At 51.8% G+C, this 25,421-nt stretch overlaps 3 protein-coding genes across 10 annotated transcripts in view; 2 read left to right on the forward strand and 1 right to left on the reverse strand.

The window, feature by feature from the left end:
• Positions 1-442: 442 nt before the first annotated feature.
• Positions 443-13,566, reverse strand: FOXM1 (forkhead box M1). Its single transcript, XM_059935110.1, has 10 exons — positions 13,482-13,566; positions 13,138-13,214; positions 11,155-11,703; positions 10,407-10,558; positions 9,501-9,701; positions 8,356-8,484; positions 7,696-7,740; positions 7,080-7,149; positions 6,757-6,932; positions 443-2,387 (listed from the first exon to the last, which is right to left on the reverse strand). The coding sequence occupies exons 3-10, from the start codon at positions 11,654-11,656 to the stop codon at positions 1,389-1,391; spliced, it is 2,274 nt and encodes a 757-aa protein (XP_059791093.1). The 5' UTR covers positions 11,657-11,703; positions 13,138-13,214; positions 13,482-13,566; the 3' UTR covers positions 443-1,388.
• RHNO1 (RAD9-HUS1-RAD1 interacting nuclear orphan 1) lies at positions 12,747-21,347 on the forward strand. 5 transcript variants are annotated; one of them, XM_059935114.1, is made up of 3 exons: positions 12,747-12,769; positions 18,861-19,112; positions 20,178-21,347. In XM_059935114.1, the coding sequence occupies exons 2-3, from the start codon at positions 18,945-18,947 to the stop codon at positions 20,730-20,732; spliced, it is 723 nt and encodes a 240-aa protein (XP_059791097.1). In that variant the 5' UTR covers positions 12,747-12,769; positions 18,861-18,944; the 3' UTR covers positions 20,733-21,347. The 5 variants fall into 5 exon arrangements, with proteins under 5 accessions (XP_059791097.1, XP_059791098.1, XP_059791094.1 ...); XM_059935115.1 differs by lacking the exon at positions 12,747-12,769 and adding an exon at positions 13,683-13,818 and having other exon boundaries at positions 18,861-19,070; XM_059935111.1 differs by lacking the exon at positions 12,747-12,769 and adding an exon at positions 13,689-13,818.
• Positions 21,348-22,342: 995 nt separating this feature from the next.
• The window catches only part of TULP3 (TUB like protein 3), a 46,453-nt gene continuing 43,374 nt past the window's right edge, over positions 22,343-25,421 (forward strand). For all 4 annotated transcript variants that reach the window (XR_009505278.1, XM_059935120.1, XM_059935122.1 and 1 more), the window contains exon 1: positions 22,343-22,458. Coding sequence is in view for 3 of the 4 variants with exons in the window: in XM_059935120.1 (XP_059791103.1) it covers positions 22,418-22,458 (41 nt within the window). In the remaining variant the exon portion in view is untranslated. The remainder of the gene's footprint in view (positions 22,459-25,421) is intronic.

Genomic DNA, 25,421 nt, shown 5'->3' on the forward strand with positions numbered 1-25,421 from the left:
TCGAGGTGGGGGCAGAAAAGCAGGGCCAGCTGGCTCCCAGGCCTCGGGTTGGGGATGGAGGTGGTCATGAGGCGCCTGTAACTGGGCCCATCCTTCCCTAATGTTGGTGGGCGGGTGCCCCTGGGTAGGCCTTTCTTCAGGGAGCCCTGGAAGGCCTAAGTGACCCAGCAGGTTCAGAGGTCCCCCAAAAGAGGCTGACTGTGCAGGCCCGGCCCTGGGAAAACCGCCGATTGACTGCTGAGTTGGGAGGATGGACGTGCCAGGGCCAGGGAGGGAGGCGACCGGGCCACAGCCCTTTGCACTCTCCTTCCAGGGCTCCGTGTTGGCGTCAAGCCTTGCATCTTCCCTGTCACAACCATTTTCATCGTCACCCACTTTCCTTCCCAACCCCCCTCACGCCGTAGGGACCAGACACCAGCACGCCACAGACCAGCATGTGCCCCTGGGCTTTATTGAGTAGGTAGTTACAGTAGTGTTTTGGAGCTGGGGGCTGTGCACACGGCCAGCTGGGGCCCAGGGCGGCTCTCTGCAAAGCTGTGGTGCCAGCTCAGACAGGCAGGCAGACAGGCCAGCCGGCCTCCGCCTCCTAACTCGTCTCTCTGGCATGATTAGGGACCTTATCAGAGAAACGTCTCTCGGGCACATCTGGGAACCCACTCTGCTCCAGGTGCCTCCATGCCCCCGCCCCACTCTTGACCCATAATAAGAGACCCTTTCACCAGGATTTCTTCTCGCAGGAAAGCTGACTTGGAAACGTGGGCAGGTAGGAGGCAGGGGCAGTAGGAGGGATCCTGGCAGGCAGACTCGCGTATCGGGGTGCCCACAGTGAGGAACCCTCGAGGGAGGGGCCTGGAAGGAACCGAGCACTGCAGCCCTCCCTACCGCAGGAACCAAAAGCAAGTAACAGAAGCAAACTGAACCTCCTCGTTATCCTAGCCCCCTTCTGGCAGTCTCTAGATAATGATCTAAGGAGATAGGTTTACATTTATAATTAGAGGATAATTAGGAACATATACACCATTTACAAGGGCCACCCTGCCCGGAGCAGGGAAGGTGGTGGGTGGCTGGGCACAGACGCAAACAGTCGGGGGGGGGGGCTCCTCATGTCTTTTCACCCTTGTGTTTGCTGTTCCCACCCTCAGCTCCTAGTAGGGAGGGAGGAATCAGATGCTCTTGGGGAGTGGGTGGCACGGAGACTGGTCACCAGGACCTCGCGGCTTGCAGAAGGCCCAGTGGCGGCTCTGGCGTGACGCCTGCCTTGGCGTCACCAGGCCAGGCGGGGCTGGAGGAGCAGACGGCCCCCGCCTGCTGTCCCGGCACAGAGGGCTCGGAAGGCCAGCCCCATGAGCGCCCGGAGAGCCGCCAGCTTGAGCGGTGCGGGTCCGTCTCTACCGCAGCTCGGGAATGAACTGAGCCCAGCTGGCGTCATCGGAGCCCAGCAGGTCCTCCTCCAGGCCGGGGAAGCTGATGTCCAGCAGTATCTTGCTGAGGCTGTCGTTCATCGTGTCCAGGACCAAGCCTTCCGTCAGAGAACGGCTGGCCACCTGCGGCTCGGAGGAGCCTGGCTTGGGGACCTCCGTATCTGAGGGGGGACAGCCACTGAAGGGGTCAGCGGTGATGTCAAAGGGCTCGGAACTGAGGAGCTCTCGGGGGGAGTCAAAGAGGGGAACGCTTTTCAGCGGGGTGGTGCTGAGATCTGCCAGCTCCAGCGAGTCCGGCAGGGGCCCAAAGGCACCCTGGGGGGTTCGTACGGGGCTGACATCGAGCCCCCCCACTTTGGCCGGGGGCGTGAGCCTCCAGGGTTCGGGGGTCACGGGGAGGGCAGATTTGCTCGGGGTGGAGGAGATGGGCAGCATCTCCTTAATGGGTGTCTTGAAAGGCCCGCCCTCCTCCTGGGAGGAGCCAAGCTGGGAGGCAGGCCTCGAGGACCCTGCTGTGGCCTGTTGGGACGCCCCGGGGCCCTCGGAGAAGAGCAGCTCCGGCTCGTCCAGACAGGGGGGCAGGAGGTGCTGTTTCCTTCGAGACCGGCTCATCTCCCTCCTCTCCCTGCGTTTGATGACAAGCAGGTCAGAGACGCAGCGGGCTGGGGACCTGGGCCCGCTGTAGGACTTCTTGGGCCTGGGGATGGGGGAGCGGGACGAATCCTCCCAGGCGGGGGACGATTCCTCCTTGACAGATGGGCAGGGCGAGGGCCACTCTTCCAGGGGCGGGCTCTCGACTTTGATGGGTCTCCCTAAGTGTGGCGTTTCCTCCCCAGGCTGTACTTCTTCCTCCTTGATGGACTGGGCTGGAAGCAGAGAAGACAGCCCTTCTCCAAGGAGGAGCTTCTCCGCTTTCACTGGTCCTGCCGTGGGCAGAGGGGCGACCCCCTCGTCCGCGAGCAGCACCTGGAAGGGAAGCAGGTTAAGGTGAAAGCCAGGTCTGGAGATTCAACCAGGCAGCAGGTGGGACACAAGTTCATGACTAAGACAAGTGACATACTGGTACTGATCCTCTTTTGTCTTTTTAAAGTCTTAAAGACTATTAAATATGAGACTATATGATGAAGGTGGTAGTTCAATTCTGGGGGTAAAGGACAGAGCGTTTCCTGGGCTTCCCTGGTGGCGCAGTGGTTAAGAATCCGCCTGCCAGTGCAGGGGACACGGGTTCGAGCCCTGGTCTGGGAAGATCCCACATACCACGGAGCAACTAAGCTCGTGAGCCACAACTACTGAAGCCCGCGTGCTTAGAGCCTGTGCTCCGCAACAAGAGAAGCCACCGCAATGAGAAGCCCGCACACCGCAATGAAGAGTAGCCCCCGCTCGCCGCAACTAGAGAAAGCCAGCGCACAGCAGCAAAGACCCAACACAGCCAAAAATAAATAAATTGAATTAATAATAATAAAATTAAAAAAAAAAAAAGAAAAAGAGCGTTTCCTATGGTGCTGGCATAATTTGTATCCATCTGAGAGAAAATAAAACTGGATGGTTGTTTCATACCATATACAAAGACTTAAACAGAAGAATTAAAACCATACAAATCCTGAAAGAGAATCTAGGAGACTACATGTACAATCTGAGGGGGTGGGTGAACTTCTTAACCAAGACTGGAAACCCAGAAGCTGTAAAAGAGAAGAGAGACATATTTGACTACATAAAAATGTAAAATCTTTCTGTGGCAAGGAGACCATAAACAAAGTTTAGAAGCAAACAACAGAAGTAAAAAAATATCTTAAAAGACAGGTTAATATTTTAATAACAAAGAAATCACAAATTATTAGCAAAACCCTGTAGGAAGATGGGCCAGGTCCATAAATAAGCGTCTCACAGTGAAAAATTCCCAGTGACCAAACGCAGGGAACAGGTGCTGACTTACCGATAAGCAAAGGAAGATAAAATGAAACAAGGAGCTGTCCTTCATACACCGCAGAGGGGCAAATATTAAAAAGACTGATAACACCCATGGCTGGCAAACATAGGTCTTGTTGGTGGATGTGTGAATTATCACAGATTTTTCTGGAAGCCAATCTTGCAATATTTAATAAACTTTAAAATAACTGTTCACTCAGCAATCTCATGTCTGGTTCTCTATCCCACAGAAATAAAAACACTAGTAAGAAAGATACTTGCAAAGATATTTATTGCAATGTTTGCCATAGGGCAAAAAAAACTAGAAACATAATGTGCTCATGAAAGCGGAATGGTTGGAAAACATATGGCAGAGCCGCACCATGGAATATTATGTAGCCATTAAAAAACAATGCAGGGCTTACCTGGTGGTGCAGTGGTTAAGAATCCGCCTGACAATGCAGGGGACACGGGTTTGAGCCCTGGTCCGGGAAGATCCCACATGCCACGGAACAACTAAGCCCGTGCGCCACAAATACTGAGCCTGTGCTCTAGAGCCCACGAGCCACAACTACCGAGCCCGTGTGCTACAACTACTGAAGCCCGCGCGCCTAGAGCCTGTGCTCCGCAACAAGAGAAGCCACCACTATGAGAAGCCCGTGCACTGCAACAAAGAGTAGCCCCCGCTCGCCACAACTAGAGAAAGTCCGTGCGCAGCAACAAAGACCCAATGCAGCCAAAAATAAATAAATAAAATAAATAAATTTAAAAAAAGCAAACAAACAATGCATTAGGGAGTTTCCAGGCAGTCCAGTGGTTGAGACTCCGCGCTTCCACTGCAGGGGGTGTGGGTTCGATCCCTGGTCAGGGAACTAAGATCCCACATGCCGCCTGCCACGGCCAAAAAATAAAGTTAAAAAACAAAAAAAAAAACACTCAAAAAAGTAAAAAACAAAAAACAATGAATAAAGTGATGCCAAGTGACTTGGGAGAATTTCCCTGGGGCAGAAAGTGTGTGTAGGGCTTCCCTGGTGGCATAGTGGTTAAGAATCCGCCTGTAGGACTTCCCTGGTGGCGCAGGGGTTAAGAATCCGCCTGCCAATGCAGGGGACATGGGTTCGAGCCCTGGTCCGGGAAGGTCCCACATGCTGCGGAGCAACTAAGCTCGTGCGCCACAACTACTGAGCCTGCGCTCTAGAGACCGCGAGCCACAACTGATGAGCCCACGTGCCACAACTACTGAAGCCTGCATGCCTAGAGCCCGTGCTCCGCAACAAGAGAAGCCACCGCAATGAGAAGCCCGCAAACCGCAACAAAGAGTAGCCCCCGCTCACAGCAACTAGAGAGAGACCGCGCGCAGCAGTGAAGACCCAACTCAGCCAAAAATAAATAAATTAAAAAAAAAAAAAAAAAAAGAATCCGCCTGCCAATGCAGGGGACACGGGTTCGAGCCCTGGTCTGGGAAGATCCCACATGCCGCGGAACAACTAAGCCCGCGAGCCACAACTACTGAGCCCACGCGCCATGACTACTGAAGCCCGCGCGCCTAGAGCCCGTGCTCCGCAACAAGAGAAGCCACCGCAATGAGAAGCCCGCGCACTGCAACAAAGAGTAGCCCCCGCTCGCCGCAACTAGAGAAAGCCTGCACACAGCAGCAAAGACCCAACGCAGCCTAAAATAAAATAAATTAATTTAAAAAAAAAAAAAAAGTGTGTAATACAATCCCATTTTCAATGCTGTGTGTGGTGTGTGCATGTATAACATGGCTATGGCGATCAGTGTATGCAGAGTATACTAAGAGCATGAACAAATGGGAGAAAGCATGCTAAATTGTCAACATGGCTTATCACGGGGAGCAGGGGAGACATGGGTGAAGGTGAGGCGAGGGGAAGCAAAAAGAAGAAAAGGAGATGAAAAAGACTGCACTGAAACAAAAACAGTGTACATGCTACAATCACATGAATGCATTTATGTAAAATTATCTATGCTGGTAAAAATAATTTTATGTATATTAAAATGATATTTTTAAAATTAAAATAACAAAAGCAAAAACAGGGACTTCCCTGGCGGTCTAGTGGTTAAGGCTCCATGCTTCCACTGCAGGGGGCATGCGTCTGATCCCTGGTCCGGCAACTAAGATCCCGCATGCTGTGTGGTACGGCAAAAAAACCCCCAAAAACCAAAAAACCAAAAACAACAAAACAAAACAAAAACAAAAGCAAACCCAAGGCTCTTTACCTGGAGCCCCTGCTACTTCCATCTCAGAGAAAGGGGCACAGGGGCCCTTCCTGTACTTGCTGCAGGCCAGCCTCTGCTCACAGATCCTTCTCTACAAAATGGCAGGGTCTTAACTCACTGTCCTCACCCCTCGAGCTAGACCACTGATGCTCAACCAGCAGCAACTCCCCCCAGGGGACATCTGGCAACACCTGGAGACATTTTAATTGTCACACCAGGTGGTGCTCCCGACATCTGGTGGGGAGAGACTAGGGACGCTGCTAACACCCTCCAGTGCACAGGGCAGCACCCCTCCACCCCCAACAGAGAATTATCCAGCCCTAAATGTCAGCTGTACGGAGTCTGAGAAGCCCAGAGCTAGACTGGCCCATCACTATACCGTTGTTACTGGGGGCCTCCAGGGTACGCCCATTACAAAGCCTTCTCCAGGGACCTCCCTGGCGGTCCAGTGGTTGAGACTTTGGGCTTCCAGTGTAGCGGGTGAGGGTTCGATCCCTGGTCGGGGAGCTAAGATCCCGCAGGCTGCGCGGTGCAGCCAAAAAAAAAAAAAAAAAAAAAAAAGGCCCTCTACACACCTGTTTGCTGCCCAAATCTACTTTGTAAAGCCTCCTTCCCTTGTGAACTCTTCCTGAACCGTCCCAGCCCATCTGTTATAATCACCCTTGTCTGAACTTTTTTTTTTTTTTTTTTTTTTTAAATTTTATTTTTATTTTTTTTGGCTGGGTTGGGTCTTCGTTTCTGTGCGAGGGCTTTCTCCAGCTGTGGCAAGCGGGGGCCACTCTTCATTGCGGTGCGCGGGCCTCTCACTATCGCGGCCTCTCCTGTTGCGGAGCACAGGCTCCAGACGCGCAGGCTCAGTAGCTGTGGCTCACGGGCCCAGTTGCTCCGCGGCATGTGGGATCTTCCCGGACCGGGGCACGAACCCGTGTCCCCTGCATTGGCAGGCGGATTCCCAACCACTGCGCCACCAGGGAAGCCCCTCTGAACTCTTATAAACTCATCAGGCACATGTGGGCCTTCCAACATCCCTTACATCATACAGCAGGTTCCTTTTTAGCTCTTATAATGCTGTTGCATTTTCCAAGGTATCGGTGCCTTGTCTACCAACTAGACGTATAAGCTTCTCAAGGGACACGTGGCAGAATCTGTAATTGACTGGAGTCTCTGCTCAGAGAGAACCCGAGGCACTGACCTTGGGGGCGATGCGGACTCGCTTGCTGTGGCGGGCGAGCTCCGAGCTCATGAGTGAGGCTGCCAGGGGCAACGGCACCTTGACCGAGGGCTGCAGCACCAGGGACTGGTTCACTGGGAACTGGATGGGCACCAGGTACGAGCTGACCCGCGGCAGCAGAGGCTTCATCTTCCGCCCTGGGAGGGACCGGGAGGGGTCAGGAGCAGGGTCCAGGGACAGGCCCCTTCCAGGCTATGGGATCTTTGCTCTCCTCCCCTGGGCTGGGACCCCCGAGTCTGCTCCCTACAGGTGCGCCCCCTGGAAACAGGCTCCCCCATACTAACGTGCGCCCAGGGGGAGTTCGGTTTTGATGGCCACGTTCCGGCGGAGCTCAGGGTTGGGTCGTTTCTGCTGCTGTTTGGGGCAGAGAGGGAGAGAAAGAGACCGGGTCAGAGACGCAGGGGGACAAGGCAGGCGACCCCACCAGCTGCTCCAGTACCGGGCATGGAGTGAACCGACCGCCTGGCCCTGGGCAGGTGGTGGCACAGACACACGGCAGCGGGCGGTCCTACCACCTCATCCACGCGTCCTCACCCCCGGGATGCAAAGCATGGAGCTCTATGAGGGGCAGAGAAAAGCCAGGTAGAGAAGTGAGAGCAAAGACGGCCGCCCTCCAGGCCCGTGCCATGCACCGTGGTCACCATCTTGCAGGGAGACTATGGCGGGTCCTCCTGCCACGCGCCGCTCTGCTTGGGGCACCATGATGAGCCCACGGGAGCGGGAGGAGGTGGCGATCACGTGTCCTGAACACCCAGAAGCTCAGGTGCTCTGCGTTCAGGGCTGGCAGGCACCCAGCCACAGGCTCCCTTTCCTGCTAATGTCTTGTCCCTGTCACCGAAGCCATGCTGAGCGTGGAAGGGAAACAAGGCCGAGCCCCGAGCGGGAGGGAAAGAATCTTACTGATTCCAAGTGCTCGGGCGATTGTGGAGACCCTGGGTCCAGTGGCTGGTGGTGGTCAGGCATCGTGGGAGAGAAACGAGACGAAGTTACCACCGGTGCAGTCAAGCTGACCAGACTGGGCAAACCTATTCCTGATGGACGCCGAGGGCCACCCTCAACAACGGTCCCTCCCAGGAGAACGAGGGCAGCTAGTGGCACCCTTATGGGCACCCTGAAACTCCAAAGCAATCGCTTCTGACAAGAGATTCTGGAGGCTTCGTTTCTGCTCTCCGGCCTAAAGAAAGGCTTTTTAAAAACCAGGTTTCCCAGACTTTCTCTGTAAGAATCACCTGAGATTCTTGCTAAAAACACATATTCCTGGGCCCAACCCAGGCCTTCTGAGTCAGAAGCCCCAAGAGAGGGGCCGAGGAGGCTGTATTTTAACAAGTGTTCCAGGCAGTTCTTATCACAGGGCAACACTGCCCAGGAGGTCCCGTTTTGGGATCAGAGAGTCCTCTCTGTGGCCTGGTCTAGCAGAGAAGTGTGCCATCCCTTACGGGCTGGCTGGCCTTTAACTCTACCCTGATCGGATAAGCTCATCCCAAGAGGACTTCTTTCCTTTTGCGATGGATCTCATGACCTCCAACACTGGCCCTATTTGGACAAAACCAGGATGCTTACCTTAAAAACCTGGTCCAGTGTCAAGTAGCGATTGGCACTGGGGTGAATGGTCCAGAAGGAGACCTTGCCGTTGGCAGACGTCTCGCGGACAAACATGTCGTGGAGAGAGAGGTTGTGGCGGATGGAATTCTGAAAGTAGAGGATGCCACTCATCAGCTACTTTGGCTTTGGAAACACCACCGCCAATGTCCCCCAAGGAAATCAGGCCCAGGCTTTGTGTCCCTGTAACCTTGCCTATTGGCAGCTCCTGTGACACTCCGCATGGCAGAGCTGGCAACCTGAGCCATCAACCCGTCTGTCCAGTGGGGACAGAGACTGGGGCCATTCCTGAGGTGGTGATAAAGCAGAGACCTGGACAGCTGTCAGGGGCTGGGAAAGAGGAGTGAGGCTGTGGGTGATAACCAGTAGCCAGAGAGGCGAGTGAAGAAATTATGATGCCAGGGAGCTCCCTGGCGGCCTAGTGGTTAGGATTCTGGGCTTTCACTACTGTGGCCCGGGTTCAATCCCCGGTCGGGGAACTGAGATCCCGCAAGCCGCGTGGCATGGCCAAAACAAAAAAAAAAAAATTATGATGCTGGGGAATTCAGTTGAGGTGAGTGTGAGGTTAATTGTCCTGCTGTGGGGAAAACAACACAAAAGCCCCTTGGTCTGGGACAGAGCATCTGTCGGGGCACCTACGCTGTGGCTCTGAGTCCCGTGTGAGCCATGGCTCCCAGGCATCTGTGTTCCCGTGAGCAGGAGGAAGAGAAGATCCCCGCCTTCTGGAGAAGAGATGTGACTTTATAGAAGGTGAATCTTTGGATCGTGAGGCTTACAGATTTTGTTTTTCATTAATATCTTTTCACAAAGCTACTTAGTCACTCCAGCTGCTGTTCAGCGCAGCACAGAAGTGGGCTCTGTGCTGCACTGAAGAGTCTCCGTCAACCCAGGGTAGCAACAGATGAAATGGTTACAGGGCTGTTAGTGATGATTTCGTCTGGATTCGGCAGGATCAAGTCCCAATCCAAAAGATACGGTTGTTGAAGGTTCTAGCATCCTTGGCACTTAACTGCTCCCTCCGCACCAGACACAGACTACTGCCCTTCCGTGTAGACAAACTATCGGGCCGGACTGACCTTGACTGTGGCTGTTACGGGACACGGTACCTTCCAGCCTGGCTTGGCGATGTGCTTGAAATAGGGGAAGTGGTCCTCGATCCAAGTGTAGATGTCTTTCAGGGTCATGCGCTTCCTCTCCGTGCTGTTGATGGCGAATTGTATCATGGCCATGTAAGAGTAGGGTGGCCGCTCAGACACGGAGTCCGGCCAGGATGCCGATGCTCCCGGGGGCCCCTCAACCTGAGCGTTCTGAGAAGCCAAAGGGAAGGAGAAAAGGCAATGACACGGAGAGTTCACAAGACCTCCCCCGCCCCACCCCACCCCAAAGAACATCCCCTAGAGAAACATTTTATCCCATAGAATTGTACTGGAAACAAATCATCTAAGACCACTATTCCACAGAATAAAATTTTAGGGTTAGGAAGAATCTTAGAGGTGATCTAATCCAGTCTCCAAACATAGAACCACTTCTCTGTCATCGGTCATTTTTTTGAAGATATTGCCCAATAATAATTAGAAGTCCAGTCTTTGTCAGTTGAAACCTCTCAGGAAAGTCTGGGTACATATTATTACTCTTAAAGCATCAACTGTATGTTAAAACTACACCCATTTTTCAGACCTGAGCGTCGAGGGACCTAGGTCTTAGTCTGATTCCTACTCCTGATGTGATGTGAATAAACCCATCTCCTTTCAATGGCACAGTACTAAACCCAGTGCTGATGGGGTACAGAGTGAGCCAGAGGAGTCTGCCCTCAAGGAAATTTCACAGATAGGGGCGAGGGAGGTGGGAGGGAAGATCCCAGGTAGAAAGGGAGCTCCAAATTATATAGAATCACACTAAGTGAGTGCTAATACCAGAACTTGGAAATTCTACTCCACAGGCCACTTGATTTCCCTTCTTAGAAATTCCCTGCTCCGGCTCTGACTGCCCTAGTGAGTGACGGGACAGTTCACCTTAGCCTGACTCTGCTCCAAGTGACGATTCTCCTTTTCCTCCACCTCTTGCTTGATGCTGCAGGAGCCCAGCCCATCGGAGGTCATCTTTCCAAGCCACTGGATGTTGGTCAAGCTGTTGTCTAGCGTGCAGCCGGCTGCCTCGCCGCCAGCTACAGGGGAAACAACCCAAGACGCCGCTTAGCTGCCTGATCCCGAGCCCCGCAGGCCCAGTGAAGTTGGCAGTTAGGGATCACCTCTGCCCTGAGGGACAGGGAGCACTTGCTGACTCTGCGGTGGCCTCTCTGGTACTCTGCCCCATTAGGATTTCGGGAGAAATCCAGGAGCACAGTTCAAGTTGCATTTCAGTTTGAGCCACACTGAGCCTCAGAGATCAGTCAAGGCAACCTAACAAAAGCATGATTGAGCATCTCAACAAAGAAAGTCACTTTTCCTCCTCATGCTTTCTCCTTCATTAAGATGGAGAAAGATTCCTATTTCCTTATGTGGTCAATGCAGAGGATAACTAGAAACGATAAACAAATCCTTTTCCAATGTAAAGAAGGGAGTAGAAATGCTAAGTTACATTGCAACCCCTTTGACAGTGCCCAAAGGATCCGGGTCAAGGTTTTAGGATGAAGAAAGGCAAGGCTTTCTCCCGGTTCGGGCAGACGCCTGTGTGTCCTAAGCATCAGTGTGGCGGACTGCAGTCCTCACCACCAGAGAGGGAAGGCTGGCTCCTCACCCCTTTGCCTTACAGACCACATACCACAGTTCTCCCATCTCTGCCCGGGAAGGGCTCCAGGTGGTCTAGGAAGATTCACGTCCTTGGCTGCAGACTTTGGTCCCAGGGTCTCGGTGATCACTTCTGTCCTCTTGGGATCACTGCTGGTTTGGGCTTGAGGCTGGGGTCCTGGAGGGCGAGCGGGGGCTCCCCCGCAGCTGATGAGGATGAATTTATTGGGCCCACTGCTGCCACTCTCCTTTCCTTTGGCAGTCAGTGCTGTGATGATGCTCTGGATATTGGCATTCTTGGGGACGGCCACCACTTGGGTGTTGGGCATGGTCGGGTGGTTAACGATCTTGATCCCGGCTGGAAACTTGCAGGGGTTGGACTCTGCCACCTCCTTGGAGGCCTGCGGTTGAGCAGGCTCTTGTTGGGCAGGGGGCCTCTTAGGCTCCTCTTCTGATGTGTCACCTGGGGCATTCTGAACAGGAAGGGGCAGCCTCCGTCTTTTGAGAATCAATGGCCGACGGGGGCTGGTTTTCATTATGAATCTGTGCTTTCACTCTCCATTGAGAATGACCAGCATGGACCCTGGAAAGCGCAAGGGGCAGCAGGAGGTCAGAGGCTTATCAGGCTGAGAAGGAGGTTCTGTTAGGGAGGGGTCTTCCTCATCACATGACCAGGAGCATGAGCCCGCAGGCCCAGGTGAATACTCCTTGGGGCTTTGTAAAGACCACAGACAAAAAGGAGATGAGTTCTACTGACAAAAGTTAAAACTGAAGCAAACAGAAGAAATTCAAAGGGGGAAAGTGGGATTAGGTTGGCTGTAGGTCAACATAGTCAAAGCTCTAGGAGCTTAAGGATGTTTTGGGAATTCCCTGGCGGTCCAGTGGTTAGGACTTGGTGCTTTCACTGCCGAGGGTGAGGGTTCAATCCCTGGTCAGGGAACTAAGATGCCACATGCCGCGTGGTGTGGCCAAAAAAGAATGTTTAGCTACAGAAATAAATAGGGAAGCTACAAAAATGTGGAAATGTCTCTTATTTCCTACTGTAACACAGATCACTTGCAGTGACTGTTGGGACGGGAACGCTGGAATAGGACAGCCTGACAAGACTCTGATCCCATAATCCATTCTAGCGTAGACCACATGTTTTTTATACCATTTTACTTCATAAATTAAAGGATCTGAGCCCACAGGATCAGAGGAAAAAGGTGGATTGTACCATTATTGTCACACCACTGAAGAAATCATCTTCCAGCTCACAAGACCTCAGATAAGAGGGAAACTGCTCTACTCAAGGCCCAGGGTAACGCTAAGGGGTGACATCATTTCACGGGCTATTATCCTTGCCTTTCTTAAAAATACATTTTTCTTTTACAATTTGCCAACTATTTATATAGTGACATTTTAGTACTTGCATGTGCTTATTCATATTTTGACTTTCTAAGCATGTTACTGTATTGCTTAATTTCTCTTCCAGAACCAAGACTGTTATCCCTGTCTCCTGACTAACAAACTGTGCTATCTTCAGTGTGCTAAGGTGGTTTTGTTGTGTTAAGGAAAACTGTTTTATCTTCTTAAAATTGTGTTTTTTGATTTTAACAGATCTGTGGAATACTCTACCATTGTGTGAAGTTGTGAAATTCTACTGAGAGGTACTCTGAGGGACAGAGGAATGGGCTGTCCCTTTTTTAGGTTATCTGCCATCTCCCTAAAATTGATTGTCACACTCGTCTGACATTTGCCATATGCTTAGAATCCACAGACCCTCTCCACTCTGCCTCCTTTTCCTGTATATCTAGGTTTCCTCTACCTTCAAATCTCAGTTTTACTTCCACCTCCTATCTCTTCCGGCCTCCCTCCCTCCACCCATCAATCAGTAGATACTAGTATTCGCTCCCCACCCGCAAAAGATATCTTTCTGGTCTAAAGCTTAATTTTCCCTTCTACTCTGACCAGCCTCTTGCTACCACTGCCAACACCCTCTAGCCCGGAGACTTCCGGAGCGGCTCCCGGGACTCACCCACATCCAGACCAGGGCTAGGCTGCGGGGGTCTCCGGAACCCGGGGGAGGGTCCTGGGAAAGGGCGGAGTGGAGGCCTAGAGGTGAGAGCAACGGGGTTCAGGGGAGTGTGCAAGCAGGTCGGCCTCGGCTCCCAGCGCAGTAAGCTCAGAGGGACCCCAGCCGCCGTCTGCCGGAGCAAGCGGGCCGCCCCTCCTCCCGGGGGAAGGCCGGGGGCGCTCAGCGGGAGAGATGAGGAGGGCCGGGAGGCTGGATGCAGCAGCGCCGCGCACCGTCGCCAGCCCCGTCCGGAGCCAGCCCTCCGCGTCCTCCCGGCCCCGGCCTCTCGCACGCCGCCCACTCACCTCGCTTGCACCGCCGGACGCGCCGGCTCCGGGAGGCTCCGCGCTGCTCCCACCTGCGGGCCGGGCCACGACCCCGGCTGCGGGGCGGGGAATCCCGGGATCCCGGGAAGGGTGGGGGGGTGGTCCCGGGCCGGAGCCGGGGGTGGGGTCCCGCTCTGAGGCTTTCAGTTTGTTCCGCTGTTTGAAATTGGCGCCGGCGGAGCGTTGCGGTCACGTGACGGGCGTAGCCAATCAGCGCCGGCCCTGTCTCCGCGTTCGGCCGGGACGCCGGCGGCGGGCGGGGCTGGCGGGCCCGGCCTGGCTGTTGAGGAGGGCTGGGCGGCGGCGGGAAGGGCAGGTGAGGCAGCCCTATCGGGCGGTTGAGGCGGACGGAGCGGCTGGCGAGGCAGCCCAGCCGGGCGGGTGAGGCGGGCGGAACGGCGGCCTCGTCGGGCGGGTGAGGCGGACGGAGCAGGGTGCGAGCTGGGCGGGCTGGTCGGCGGCGGCGGGTGAGGCAGACTGAGCGGCGTGCGGGCCTGGCGGGCGGGCGGGCGGATCGGCGGCGGGTGAGGCAGACTGAGCGGCGTGCGGGCCTGGCGGGCGGGCGGGCGGGCAGATCGGCGGCGGGTGAGGCGGACGAGGCGGGCGGCTCGTGGGGAGAGCGCAGGAGGGCTCCGCGGCGGCGGGGCGCGGGGGACCCCGGGGACAGTGGGGACCCCGGGCCGCCCCGGCCGGCTGCGCTGCGCCCGCCGCCCCCGGCTCTTCCCACCTCGCTGGTTCCTCTCTGGGGGGACTGTCCTCCGTTGACCTCCGACCAGCGACCGTCGCGGGCCCCCGAGCGGCCTGAGGGCTCCTGGAGCGCAGTTACGACCTCGTTCAGGTTCCCTCCTGAAAAATTATTCGCACACGGTGAACCCCGCCTCCACCCTGAATCTTCGAGTTTTGATCTCCTCCCGCCCCGCCCGCCGCAGTCTTTTCTTTGTAGTAAAGGACTTTATCTACTAACTTAGTCAACACGTTTAGTTGAGCCCCTACCATGTGCCAGGCCGCGTTAGGATGCATGCAGTGGAAGACGGGGTCTTTCTCCTGCGCTTACGGTCTGATGGGAGCAGAGAGGAGCTCAGACAGATTCGCAGCGAATTGCTTATTTAAGCAAATGGAGAATTACAGCTGCGAAGTGATAACTTAGAGCTCAGGGATAACTTTATGTAAATAAGGGGATCTTGCCTTATGGTAGGTGAGAAAGGCATTTTTTCTTAAATAAATAAATTAATTTTTGGCTGCGTTGGGTCTTGGTTGCTGCGCGGGGGCATTTTCTCTAGCTGGGGCGAGCAGGGGCTACTCTCCGGTTCGGTGCGCGAGCTTCTCATTGCCGTGGTTTCTCTTTTTGCGGAGTGTGGGCTCTAGACCGCAGGCTCAGTAGTCGTGGCGCACGGGCTTAGTTGCTCCGCGGTATGTGGGATCTTTCAGGACCAGGGCTCGAACCCGTGTCCCCTGCATTGGCAGGTGGATTCTTAACCACTGCATCACCAGGGAAGTCCCAAGAGAAAGGCATTTCTGATGAACTAAAGCTTCGTCTGCGATCTGAAGCCTTTATGCAAACACGGGAGGGAGACCCTCCAAGCCAAGGGAATGAGGTGTGCAGGGCCACGCCGTAGGAGGAAGCGTGGGCGGCACAAAGGCTGAAGAGTATCTGAGGGGTGTGAGCTAAGAGACCTGCACTGGAGTGTGTGTGAGATGAAGCTGGAACCAGAGCCACAGGACCTCAGCCACCACTAGGAGTTTGGTCCTTACCCAAAACTCAAAAATTTTAAGCAGGAGTGTGAGTCAAGATCAGATTTGCAATTTAAAAAGGTCCCCCTGCAGGGGGTGCCAGAGGTTAGGGTAGACCAGTTAGGCTATTGCATTTCCCCGCCCCACCCCCCACCCCGGGTCAGAACTGTTGGGACTTGAAGGGTGATGGAGAGAGAGGGAAAGAGGGGTCGGGTAAGATTATTTTTCACAAAGGAGGAATGCTTTTTATCAAATTTTGAGTTGAATAAGTCTCAAAAAATAGATTGCCATTGATTCTGATCCCGCATTTAATACTGAAGTGTCACTAAAACCCACAAATCTGTTTTTTTCCCCAAAGTATAATTGACGTAACACATTATGTTAGTATCAGATGTACAACATAATGATTACCTATTTACACCTCAAAATGATCACAATAAGTCTAGTTACCATCTGTCACCATACAGAGTGACAAAAAACTTTTTTTCTTGTGATGAGAACTTTTAAGATTCTCTTGGCAACTTTCAAATTTGAAATACAATATTGACTATAGTGACCACACTGTACGTTACATCCCATGATGTATTTATTTCATAACTGGAAGTTTGTACCTCTTGACTCCCTTCATCCATTTTGCGCCCTCCCCCCAACTGCCCTCCCCGAGAGAGGGGTATTTTTGAAGACATGTTTAAGTGGTAAGATTGACAGGGCTTGATGTTGGGTTGGATGGTAGAGGGAAAAGGTAAATGTCAAGGTTTCTGGTGGCATAGCTGGATGAATGATGATACCATTCCCTGAGCAAGGGCCCTGGAAGATGATCACTTTTACGGAGGGGGGTGCAGGGGAAACGAGCATGAATTCAGTTGTAAATGCTTTGAGTTTGAGGTGCATTTGAGACACCTAGTTGCTATCGCGTAGGCAGTGGAATATTTGGGTCCTGAGTGTGGAGATTTCTAAGGCAAATGTAGAAATGCTTGACTTGTGTACTTCCAGGTGTTTATTGACATGTCAGCAGATGATTGCCTGGGAAAGGCGTATAGAGTGAGGAAGGCTCCAAAGCCCAGCCAGAGGGAGAGGCCACAGTAGCAAAAGGGGCTGACCTCTAGTTACAGCAGAAAGAAAGAGGATGGATGCAGATATACTGAGGTTTGTGTGTTTGCCTTCTGGAAGATGAGAGTATTTCCTTTGATGTCTCCTGTGTTCTTTGTGAAGTAGGAAGTAAGACGGTTGGTTTGGAGAGAAGAAGAGTTCTGAAGTTTTAAGACAGTGGGAAAGTTTTAAGATAACCTTTGTGGAAAATGAGTTGATCAAGGACACAGTAGGACTGCTGAACAATGTGGCGTCCCCAAGAGGCTGGGGACTTTGAGCAAGGCGTGAACTTCAGCACTTCTCCCTGGAGCGGTTGTTACCACTGTCATCTCCCCGCTGGGCTCCTGCAAGAGCCTTCCCCCTCGCTTCTCTGCCTCCTTTCTCCGTCCCCCCTCTTCCCAACCCATCTTTCCTATAAAGCACCTAGAGCTATCTTTGAAAAGTATAAATCGGACTGTGTTACTTCCCTGTCCAGAGCCCTGCGGTGACTTCCTCTTGCACTAAGAATAATTCAGTCCTTACCCTTGCCTTAACCCTGTGTCTCGTGAACTGGCTTCACCTCCTACTGCTCTCCAGTTCAGCCATGCTGACCCTACTGCTTCTTGAACAAGTCAGACACATTCCCATCTTGTGGTCTTTGCACTTAACTGTTCTCTCAGTCTGGGATATTCTTTCTCACATCTTTCTCTTGTCTGCTTGTTCTCCTTTCTTCATTCAGGTCTTTGCTGAAATATCATTTTTCAGATAGGCCTTCCCCAACGACCCTGTCTAAAGTAGCACTGGGTCAGCTCAACCCCTTACACCGTTTCACTTTTCTCTGTACCTCTAATCACTTCCCCACTAGATGTAAGCGCCATGAGGTCAGGGATTTAATTTTGTAACCTGCTATATATTTCTAGCACCCGTAACAGTGCCCAAAACACAGTGGGCACTCAGTAAATATTTGCTGAATGAATGAATGAACAAATGGATGTATTTATTACCTGTGTTTTCCCTAAAATGTTTGTTCCTTGAGGGTAGAGGCTTTGTCCTGATTTCTCTTACATGTATCTCCACTGCCCAGTGCCATAAATCAGAGTATGTTGCTTTGCTGTTGTTGACTGAATGAAGGGATCATGCTGTATAGTGGAACCAGTCTGCCCTGCTGTGTGCCTCTCCCTCCGGGATGCCCGGTGGCACCACCCAGTCACCTCTCGACTCAAACTTCCGTCCCACCAACCCACTGACAGAACTCTTATTAAAACTGATCTGGGGGCTAGATCCAGTGGATGCGTTCTCAGACTTGTTATTCCTTTGTGGGTCCTGTTGGCCCTGCCTCTGCCTCCTGCCTCCCACCTCTGCTGACACCACCCAGGTTCCAGCTTCATCGGTTCTCAGGCAACACAGTAACCTTCTAACTGGTCCCCCTGCTTCCGGGGAACTTGATCTCGCCTTTCACACTGTTGCCTGGATGATCTGTCTAAAAGACAAAAGCAAACAAAAACCAAGTATGGCACGTAGGAGACAACTGAAAACTTGAACACTGAATATTTGATATTTACTATTTAAGGAATTTACACATATAAATATATATTAATGTATATTATATAAATATAGTATATAAATATGTATATTTATATGTGTTAGTTGTGTTACTAGGAATGATATCATGACTGGGAATATAGTATTTTCAAAATAATAAAGGGGTAGGGGAAGTGGATGGGGTGTGGATGGGGTGTGATTGGTCGTGGGTTGATGGTTGTAGCCGGGTGATGGGCACATGGGAGCTCATTATATTGTTAACTACTTTTTTGTATGTTTGAAATTATCTGGGGTAAAAGTTAAAAAAAAAAAACCAAGTGTGATCATATCCGTCCACTCGAAAATCTTCAATGACTACTTAGACCACAGTCCAAACTCAGATGGTCCACCTGGTTTTCTGCCCTGACCCTGACACCACGTCCCGCCTCAGTTCTTGCCTTTTGTCTTTTCATGCCTTGTGTCCAGCTCCGTGGAGTCTGAGTCCCTGCATTCGCAGTGCTCCTTCATGTCTCTGCCTTTGTGTGCGCTGCTCCTCAGCCTGGAGTGCCCCCCCTGTTCTTTGGCTTTTCCTAGCCCTTCTATACCTAGATCAGGTATCACCCTCTCCGGAAGGGCTCCCCTGGGGGAGTGCAAGGGAGCCCTGCTCTCATTATTGTAATTGTCTGTCTCCCTCTGTTAGGCTCTCAGCTCTTTGAAGACAGGGGCAGTCTGTGTCTCTACAAGTGCTTGGCACCCAGTAAATGATCACGGGATAAGTGGTTGGTTATTCATCTTTAAACTCCCAACACCCAGCATGGTGCTTAACACGTGCTCGATAAGTGTTCATTGAACGAATGTTGTTGAGTGTGAAACTACTGTGTATCGCCTTGGTGGTGTAGGTGTAGGAAGCTGGTGTAGGTGTACCACCCCACAATCTTGGGGTAGGGCTGCTGGCTGCTAGCAGAGTCGGCTGGCAGAGTGTGAGGAAGAGCTGGGGAATCAGCAGATTTTCTCCCAGCTTTTGTTTCTTCTCCGCAGGCATGGGTTGGAAGTGGAGTCTCTCCCTGGACCTGACGACAACCAGCATCATGCAGTTACTAACTGCTCTTCCCTCACCTATTGATGCCTCCCAGGAAAAAACGCTGCCAAATTTCCCAGAAACCCCAGCTGCTATTCTACCAACAACCACTGGAGGGCCCCAAACACTGCTATGAGTCTCCCCAGCTTCCTATCACCCACACTAGACAGGTGCCCAGGAAGCCCGTTGACCACAGCACCATCACTTCCTGGGTAGGCCATGGGATTCTTGCCTTGACTTTTCCTCTGCCAGGCTTCTCACACTGCCATGTGGAGACTCGTGGGCGCAGGGACAAAGAGGTGGTGTACTCCTTCTGTCTGTCCTCAGCCATGTTCTCTGGCTTATCTTTTTTCCTGAGTTCAGACTGAGGCGTGGGTTGATTGGAATTGGAGTCTTTCCCCCGCTCCACATTCCTCTGTAAGAATTCAGTATAAAAGTTTCACTATCCAGTAGCTGGGTGAGAAAGCCAGAGAAATGTCAGAACGAGTAAAAAATGAGATTGTTCCCTGAGCTTCATGTGAGAGAGGTGGAGTTTTTAGCTAAGTACTCTATTTACTGTTTAAACGACCAAACGTTGAAGAAAAATCCTAGAAATGGCATATGTTCTATTTTGACAGATTAAAAGCCCTGGGAAGAGAACATAGCTACGGCATGTCAGGGAAGTAGTGTCGCAAAAGAGCCAGACAAAAGCCTAAGAGTGCTTAATAAATGTGCTTTGCCCACGATTGCTGGGGAGAACCAGAGCCCTGGCTTCAGGACTGGGGAAGAAACATAAATGTTAGAATCCTGTTGATGAGGAATGAACATGTGAACATGTATCGAGTCCTCACTATGTGCCAGGCCCCCTGCTAGTTGCTTTCCGTGCCTGATCTCACTCCTGGTTCTTTCCTTCAGCCCTTCGTCCTTCACGGGGCCTTCTTGGTGCCAGGTGCTCTGCTAGGGCTGGGGATCAATGGCGAATAAGACTGCTGGGCCCGCCCTCAGAGTTGAAAGATAGACAGTTAAGTGTGTTGCAGCCGTATGGTGTGATGAAGCGAAAGAGGCATTGTCCCCTTTCTTGCACAGGAGGGAACTGAAAGCCAGGGAGATCGAGTAACTTGCCCAAAGCCCGTATCCCTTGGATACTGTTATCCAAATAGACAGCTGCTTTTGTTTTATGTCCATTGCTGTTATGGGCCCCCATTTAGGATTCTGGTCATGGGATGCAGTTTCCTTAGGTTTGTATTTGGTAGTTGGCTCTCTTCACTTTTTTTTTTTTTTTCTTTTGGAATCCTTAGGTATCACCTCAGTTTGATACAACAGCAGAAAGCTGGTTCCCAGTCAATCGGAAACATCATCACCGAGACCAGGCAAGGCGTTCAAGTCGAAAATCTACCAGCTCCAAGTTTCCACACCTAACATTTGAGAGTCCACAGTCTTCTGCCAGCTCAGCCAGACCTGGGATCCCCCTAATCAGGGACTGCCCCAGTCAACCAGAAAAGGACATTTCTGGAAGGCCCTTGGTTCCCATGCTTAGCCCCCAAAGCTGCGGGGAGCTGTCAGCACATGCACTTCAGAACTTCCCTTATGTGTTCATTCCACCGGATATCCAGAGCCCAGAGTCCTCAGGGCAGGGAGGGCCCATTCCCTCGGAGCAGAGGGAAAACAGCCTTCCCAGCTGCTCCCTTCACACGAGCACGCCCAAGAGCCCAGAGCCCGGGCCTGTTTTGGTTAAAGACACTCCTGAGGACAAGTACGGGATAAAGGTCACGTGGAGGAGGCGACGACACCTGTTCACTTACCTCAGGGAGAGGGGGAAGCTGAGTAGAAGCCAGTTCCTTGTGAAAAACTGACTGGGTTTCTCGGACATCCATGGTCTCAAGAAATTGATTGCTGGAGTCAAAAGGGAATTGAATTCCCAGATTTTCTTTTTAAAATATCTTGTGTCATAAACAGTTTTTAGTGTCATCAACAGTTCACTTCGTATTTTCCTTGTATTAGCTGTTTAAAATTTTTAAATATCTTATAACTGTTTAAAAAGTCTGTAAATAAATAAATGGCTGCAGAAAGTTTTTAGAGAACCCTGCTTCTGTCACTAATACAGCAGTACTGCCCCCTCTACAAATGGTCTTTCTTAATTGTTCCCTTTAACCACTACTTATTCATCCTTTTAAACGCCTCATTCCAACTAATTCATTCCACATGTCTGAGTACCGACTCAGTGACCGCTTCCTCTGTGACCAGATGCATGGAAAAACTCGAAGCAAACTGTGACTTTTAATAGTTGAGCTGCTGTCTCTGCAATCTTGGCTCATCTGCTGAGATGGCTGGATGAAGAAAGGGCAGCAAGCTTGTTTTAATGAGTCAGTGGTACCAGGGGAGATAAAGGGGACATAGTTAAGTTACTTAGGGTTACTATGTTTTCATTTTTTGTTTCCAACTGTAGTAATCTATAAATATTAAATAGGGTGGGAAAATGATTTCTTGTAACTGTTTAAAATGTATGTAAATAAATATATAATCTTTCCAAATACTACTTTTTATTGGAATTCATGCAGAAGGACTGCCTGGTCAACAGAATGTCTCAATTTTCCTTCCACCCATGCAAGTAGCAGCTCATTCAACTCCATTCCGTCAGCCTTCAGAGCCTAGTCTGTGTCAGGTCCAGCCCGAGCTAGACAAGCAGGTATTATTTATTTTAAAGATGGGGATTTGAGGCACAGATAACCGTGTTCGGGGTCACACAGTGAGTGGAAGCTGACCAGAGAAAGCAGTGCTCGGCTCTCCTAGCTTGTGCCAAATTTTCTGCCTTTTAGAGGCTCAAAACCAGTGTGGGGACAACTTTGGCCTCGGAATGGAACGCCGCAAAGTCAACACGCGATGAGTTTTGACGGGATGTTCTGTAGGGACTGTAATGCTGCTTATAAGTTGGGAACAAGACTTACTGGGTCCGATAGCGGATCTCTTTATGGGATACTGATGCTCGAAGACGGCCGGTAGGCTTCTGAGGGCGGTAGACGGAAAAGATCGTCAGGCGGGTGTGCAGGACAGGTCCGGGGACGCCCTAAAAGCTTGGGCTGGACTAGGGGAGGGGGCGCAGACGCACTTGGTTGGGAAGGACTGCCGGGGCGAGCAAGTGTGGTTCCGGGAAGGCCTCGGGGTCGGGAGGGGGCGGCCCCCAGGAAGCGCCCTGGGGGGGCCTCCGGGTATGGACCGCTGGGTGAGGGCTGCCTGGGCGCGCGGCGGTTACCGGGGGCTGGGCGGCTCCTCCAACCCAGCTGCGCGTAGCAACCAGCGCGCAGCAACCCGTCCGTAGCAACCCTCCCGCGGCGCCGCCACCGCCCCTAGCAACCCACCCGCGGGGGCGGTGGGGAGCAGCGGGCGCGCGGACCAATGGGTGCGGAGCGGCGGAAGCGCGGCGGCCAATGGGCGGCGGCGACAGTGCGAGGTGCGGTTGCGGGGCTGGGCCGGTGCGCCAGGCTGGCCCCGGCGCCCGCCGTGCGGGTGTGGACGAGGCTGCTGCTCTCGGGGCGGCGGGATGGAGGCGTCGCGCTGCCGCCCGGGGCCCCGCGGGGACAGGTCAGGAGCGGAGGCTGAAGGGGGCCGTGGCGGTCCGGGCTGGGAGCCGTGGGGAGTGCGGGAGGCTGGGCGGCGGGAGACGAGTCGGGGCGGAGTGCGGAATGGAACGCGTCCGTCAGGGGCTGCTCCGCCTGGGCCGGGGGTGCGGGATGGTTCCGGGGGCCAGCGGAGCGGCCGTGGTGGCGGCGGCATCCCGCCCCAGGGCCGGTGCTCCGGAGGGGTCAGCGCGGGCCGGGCCGGGCCGGGCCGGGCCGGTAGGTTCGGCCGGAATCCCGAAGCGTGGATGCGGGCGGGCGGGGTGGAATCACGGCTTCGCCTGGACCCGAGCCCGCACACGCCGCCCACTCCCGCCTGCTGCCCGGTACCGCCTGGTCGCGGGTCAGCAGCTGAAAACCACTCAAAAGCTTGTCGCCCAGGTGGCCTTGCCGCGGACAAGACCCGTTTTTCTCTTTCATCGGGTTTTATTTACGTGAGAGCAGCGCTCTGTGAAGTTGGTTTACTGCTTTTTGTTTTGTTTTGTTTTTTTTCCCCTGAAGTCAACAGAAGAAGAATCTGCGTTTCCAGTTATAAATATGGAAGCGCCAGGAGGAGATCCCATTAAAATTCAGCATCCTCGTTGAATTCGGATGGTGCTCGCTCACTTGTGGGCATTCGGTCAATCTTAAGTGAATGAATTTAAGGCAGTAAATTTCCCGGCTACCAGATGTATGGTGTGACTCATGATTTTTGGAAAGAAAAGTGGAATTGACTTTGATATTGAGACCAGGAGGCAAAGAGGTTTTTAAGTTTTTGGACCTGAAGTTTCAATGGATAATTTTAAAGTTTGTCCCTCTTTTTCTTCCCAAAGAAACCAGCTCTTTAATTTTAAAATGGACCTCAAAGGGGAATGTGTGAGTCACCAAGTGTTTCTTCTGCTGTAGGTTCTGTCACTGGTTAACTGACTTGTTGCCAAGAGGGAGTGGAATTAATGTCTCTGACTTTCTTGGCTTCAGGTTGTGTGTTTAGGATGTTTTTGATGAAATACATGGATAGAGTTTTTGGCATTAGTACCTTTCAGTGTGAAGGATAACATCTGACTTTCAGGTTTCCTGTGACTTTTTTTTTTCTTCCTTGAATGATGAGACTGCTTTCCCATGAGGCAGAGTTATTTTCAACAAAGTAGAAAAATTATGAACAAACACTACTTCAGACATCCTTCCTGTATCTGAAATATTTAGTGGAAATTGGAGATGGAATTTGAAACAGCACTCTCAGATCCTTGGCTGAGGTTAGGTGTTTGTATTGTAGATTCCCCTGGAGATGACAGTGATCGGCTAGTGCTGGAACTTGAGCCTCTCTGGCCTTTTTGTTCCTGATACAGGATTGAAGATGTGATGAGAGAGACTTCTCCACGTGATGTGACCTTGTGACCCAGAGTTCACTGCGAAAGTCCTAGTGTATGGTTTGTCCGTATGCTATGATTTTTCTTCAGAAATACAAACAGCGGTGATGGCTGGAGGTTATGTCTTGGCCAGGCTTGTTATCCTCTCTCAAGTTCTCTCTCTTTTTTTTTTTTTTTTTTTATAAATTTATTTATTTTTGGCTGTGTTGGGTCTTCGTTTCTGTGCGAGGGCTTTCTCTAGTTGCGGCAAGTGGGGGCCACTCTTCATCGCGGTGCACGGGCCTCTCACTATCGCGGCCTCTCTTGTTGCGGAGCACAGGCTCCAGACGCGCAGGCTCAGTAATTGTGGCTCACGGGCCCAGTTGCTCCGCGGCATGTGGGATCTTCCCAGACCAGGGCTCGAACTCGTGTCCCCTGCATTGGCAGGCAGATTCTCAACAACTGCGCCACCAGGGAAGCCCCTCAAGTTCTCTCTTTTTCAAAGGCTTCATCAGATGAACTAATTGTTGGCAAACAGACTTACCCAGTGCTTAAAAATACTTAGATTAACTAATACGTGACTACAGTATGTTTGGCAGATATCAAAAACTACAGGAAAAGCCTAATAATGTCTAACATGCATGCATTTCTTCAAATACGAAGGCTACGTAGAGACTTAGGAAGGAAAGAAGAATCCCTGTAATAAATTTCCTTTCCAAGCAGACAGACTCAGACGTTCTTTGGAATAGTTTTCATTTCTGGCTTCTCTTATTCTTTCCTATGGAAATGCTGCTGTTTCCCCTGCCTTTGTGCCCACTGAAAGAAAAAGTTAACATTTCTTCTTACCAAGAGGAAAAGTATGCTTGAGTTACTCAGAAGAGGAGCTGAAGCTGCCTTGCTTTTCCATGTTTGAGGATTTTAGGACTAGAAGGGGCCTTGATAATCCTTAGTTCTATTCAAGAGTAGTTCTCAGTGGAATTGTTAAGGCTTCTTTCAAACTAAAATTTCCTGTGGTCTGCTTTTACTTCCTCTGAGTCAGTTCGCTGGGAAGAAGCTCTTTGTACTAAATCTGTGCTGCCTCATCAGACTTTCTTACTGTTAGTAAAGGCTGCACCATTTTCCTGTCCTGGTTAGAGCTTGAATCTGCTGATGCCTGAGAGGAGAGACACACTGTCCACATTCCGATGGCTGTGTTGTCTTTATTAACTCTTAGTACTTGTTATGAGTCTTGATAATGAGGATTGTCATCTCTGACCCTTTGCTTTAGAACTTCTGTGACAACATTAATGATTATCGTTGTATCATAGAAGTCACGAGGACCCCTGGAAGGCCACAGTTCTGAAAGGAATTGCATTAGTACTTTAGTTGTTTATCAGGTGGCCCTTGCTGTTTTACCACAAGGCATTGTGGCGATGGGGAAGCGCTGGAGGCTTCCACTGGGTTCCTGAGCTCTCGTCCCAGCTTTTCCACTGTCCAGCAGTGCGATATTGAAGCGCTCATCTACTTCTTTGGCTTCAGTTTTCTCCTCTGGAATAATAGGGCTTCTTCGGATTCCCTCCATGATTTATACTGAATTAATAAAATAACATACAATTTTTAACTG

Source organism: Balaenoptera ricei, chromosome 10, assembly GCF_028023285.1.
Source record: "Balaenoptera ricei isolate mBalRic1 chromosome 10, mBalRic1.hap2, whole genome shotgun sequence".
NCBI lineage: Eukaryota > Metazoa > Chordata > Mammalia > Artiodactyla > Balaenopteridae > Balaenoptera > Balaenoptera ricei.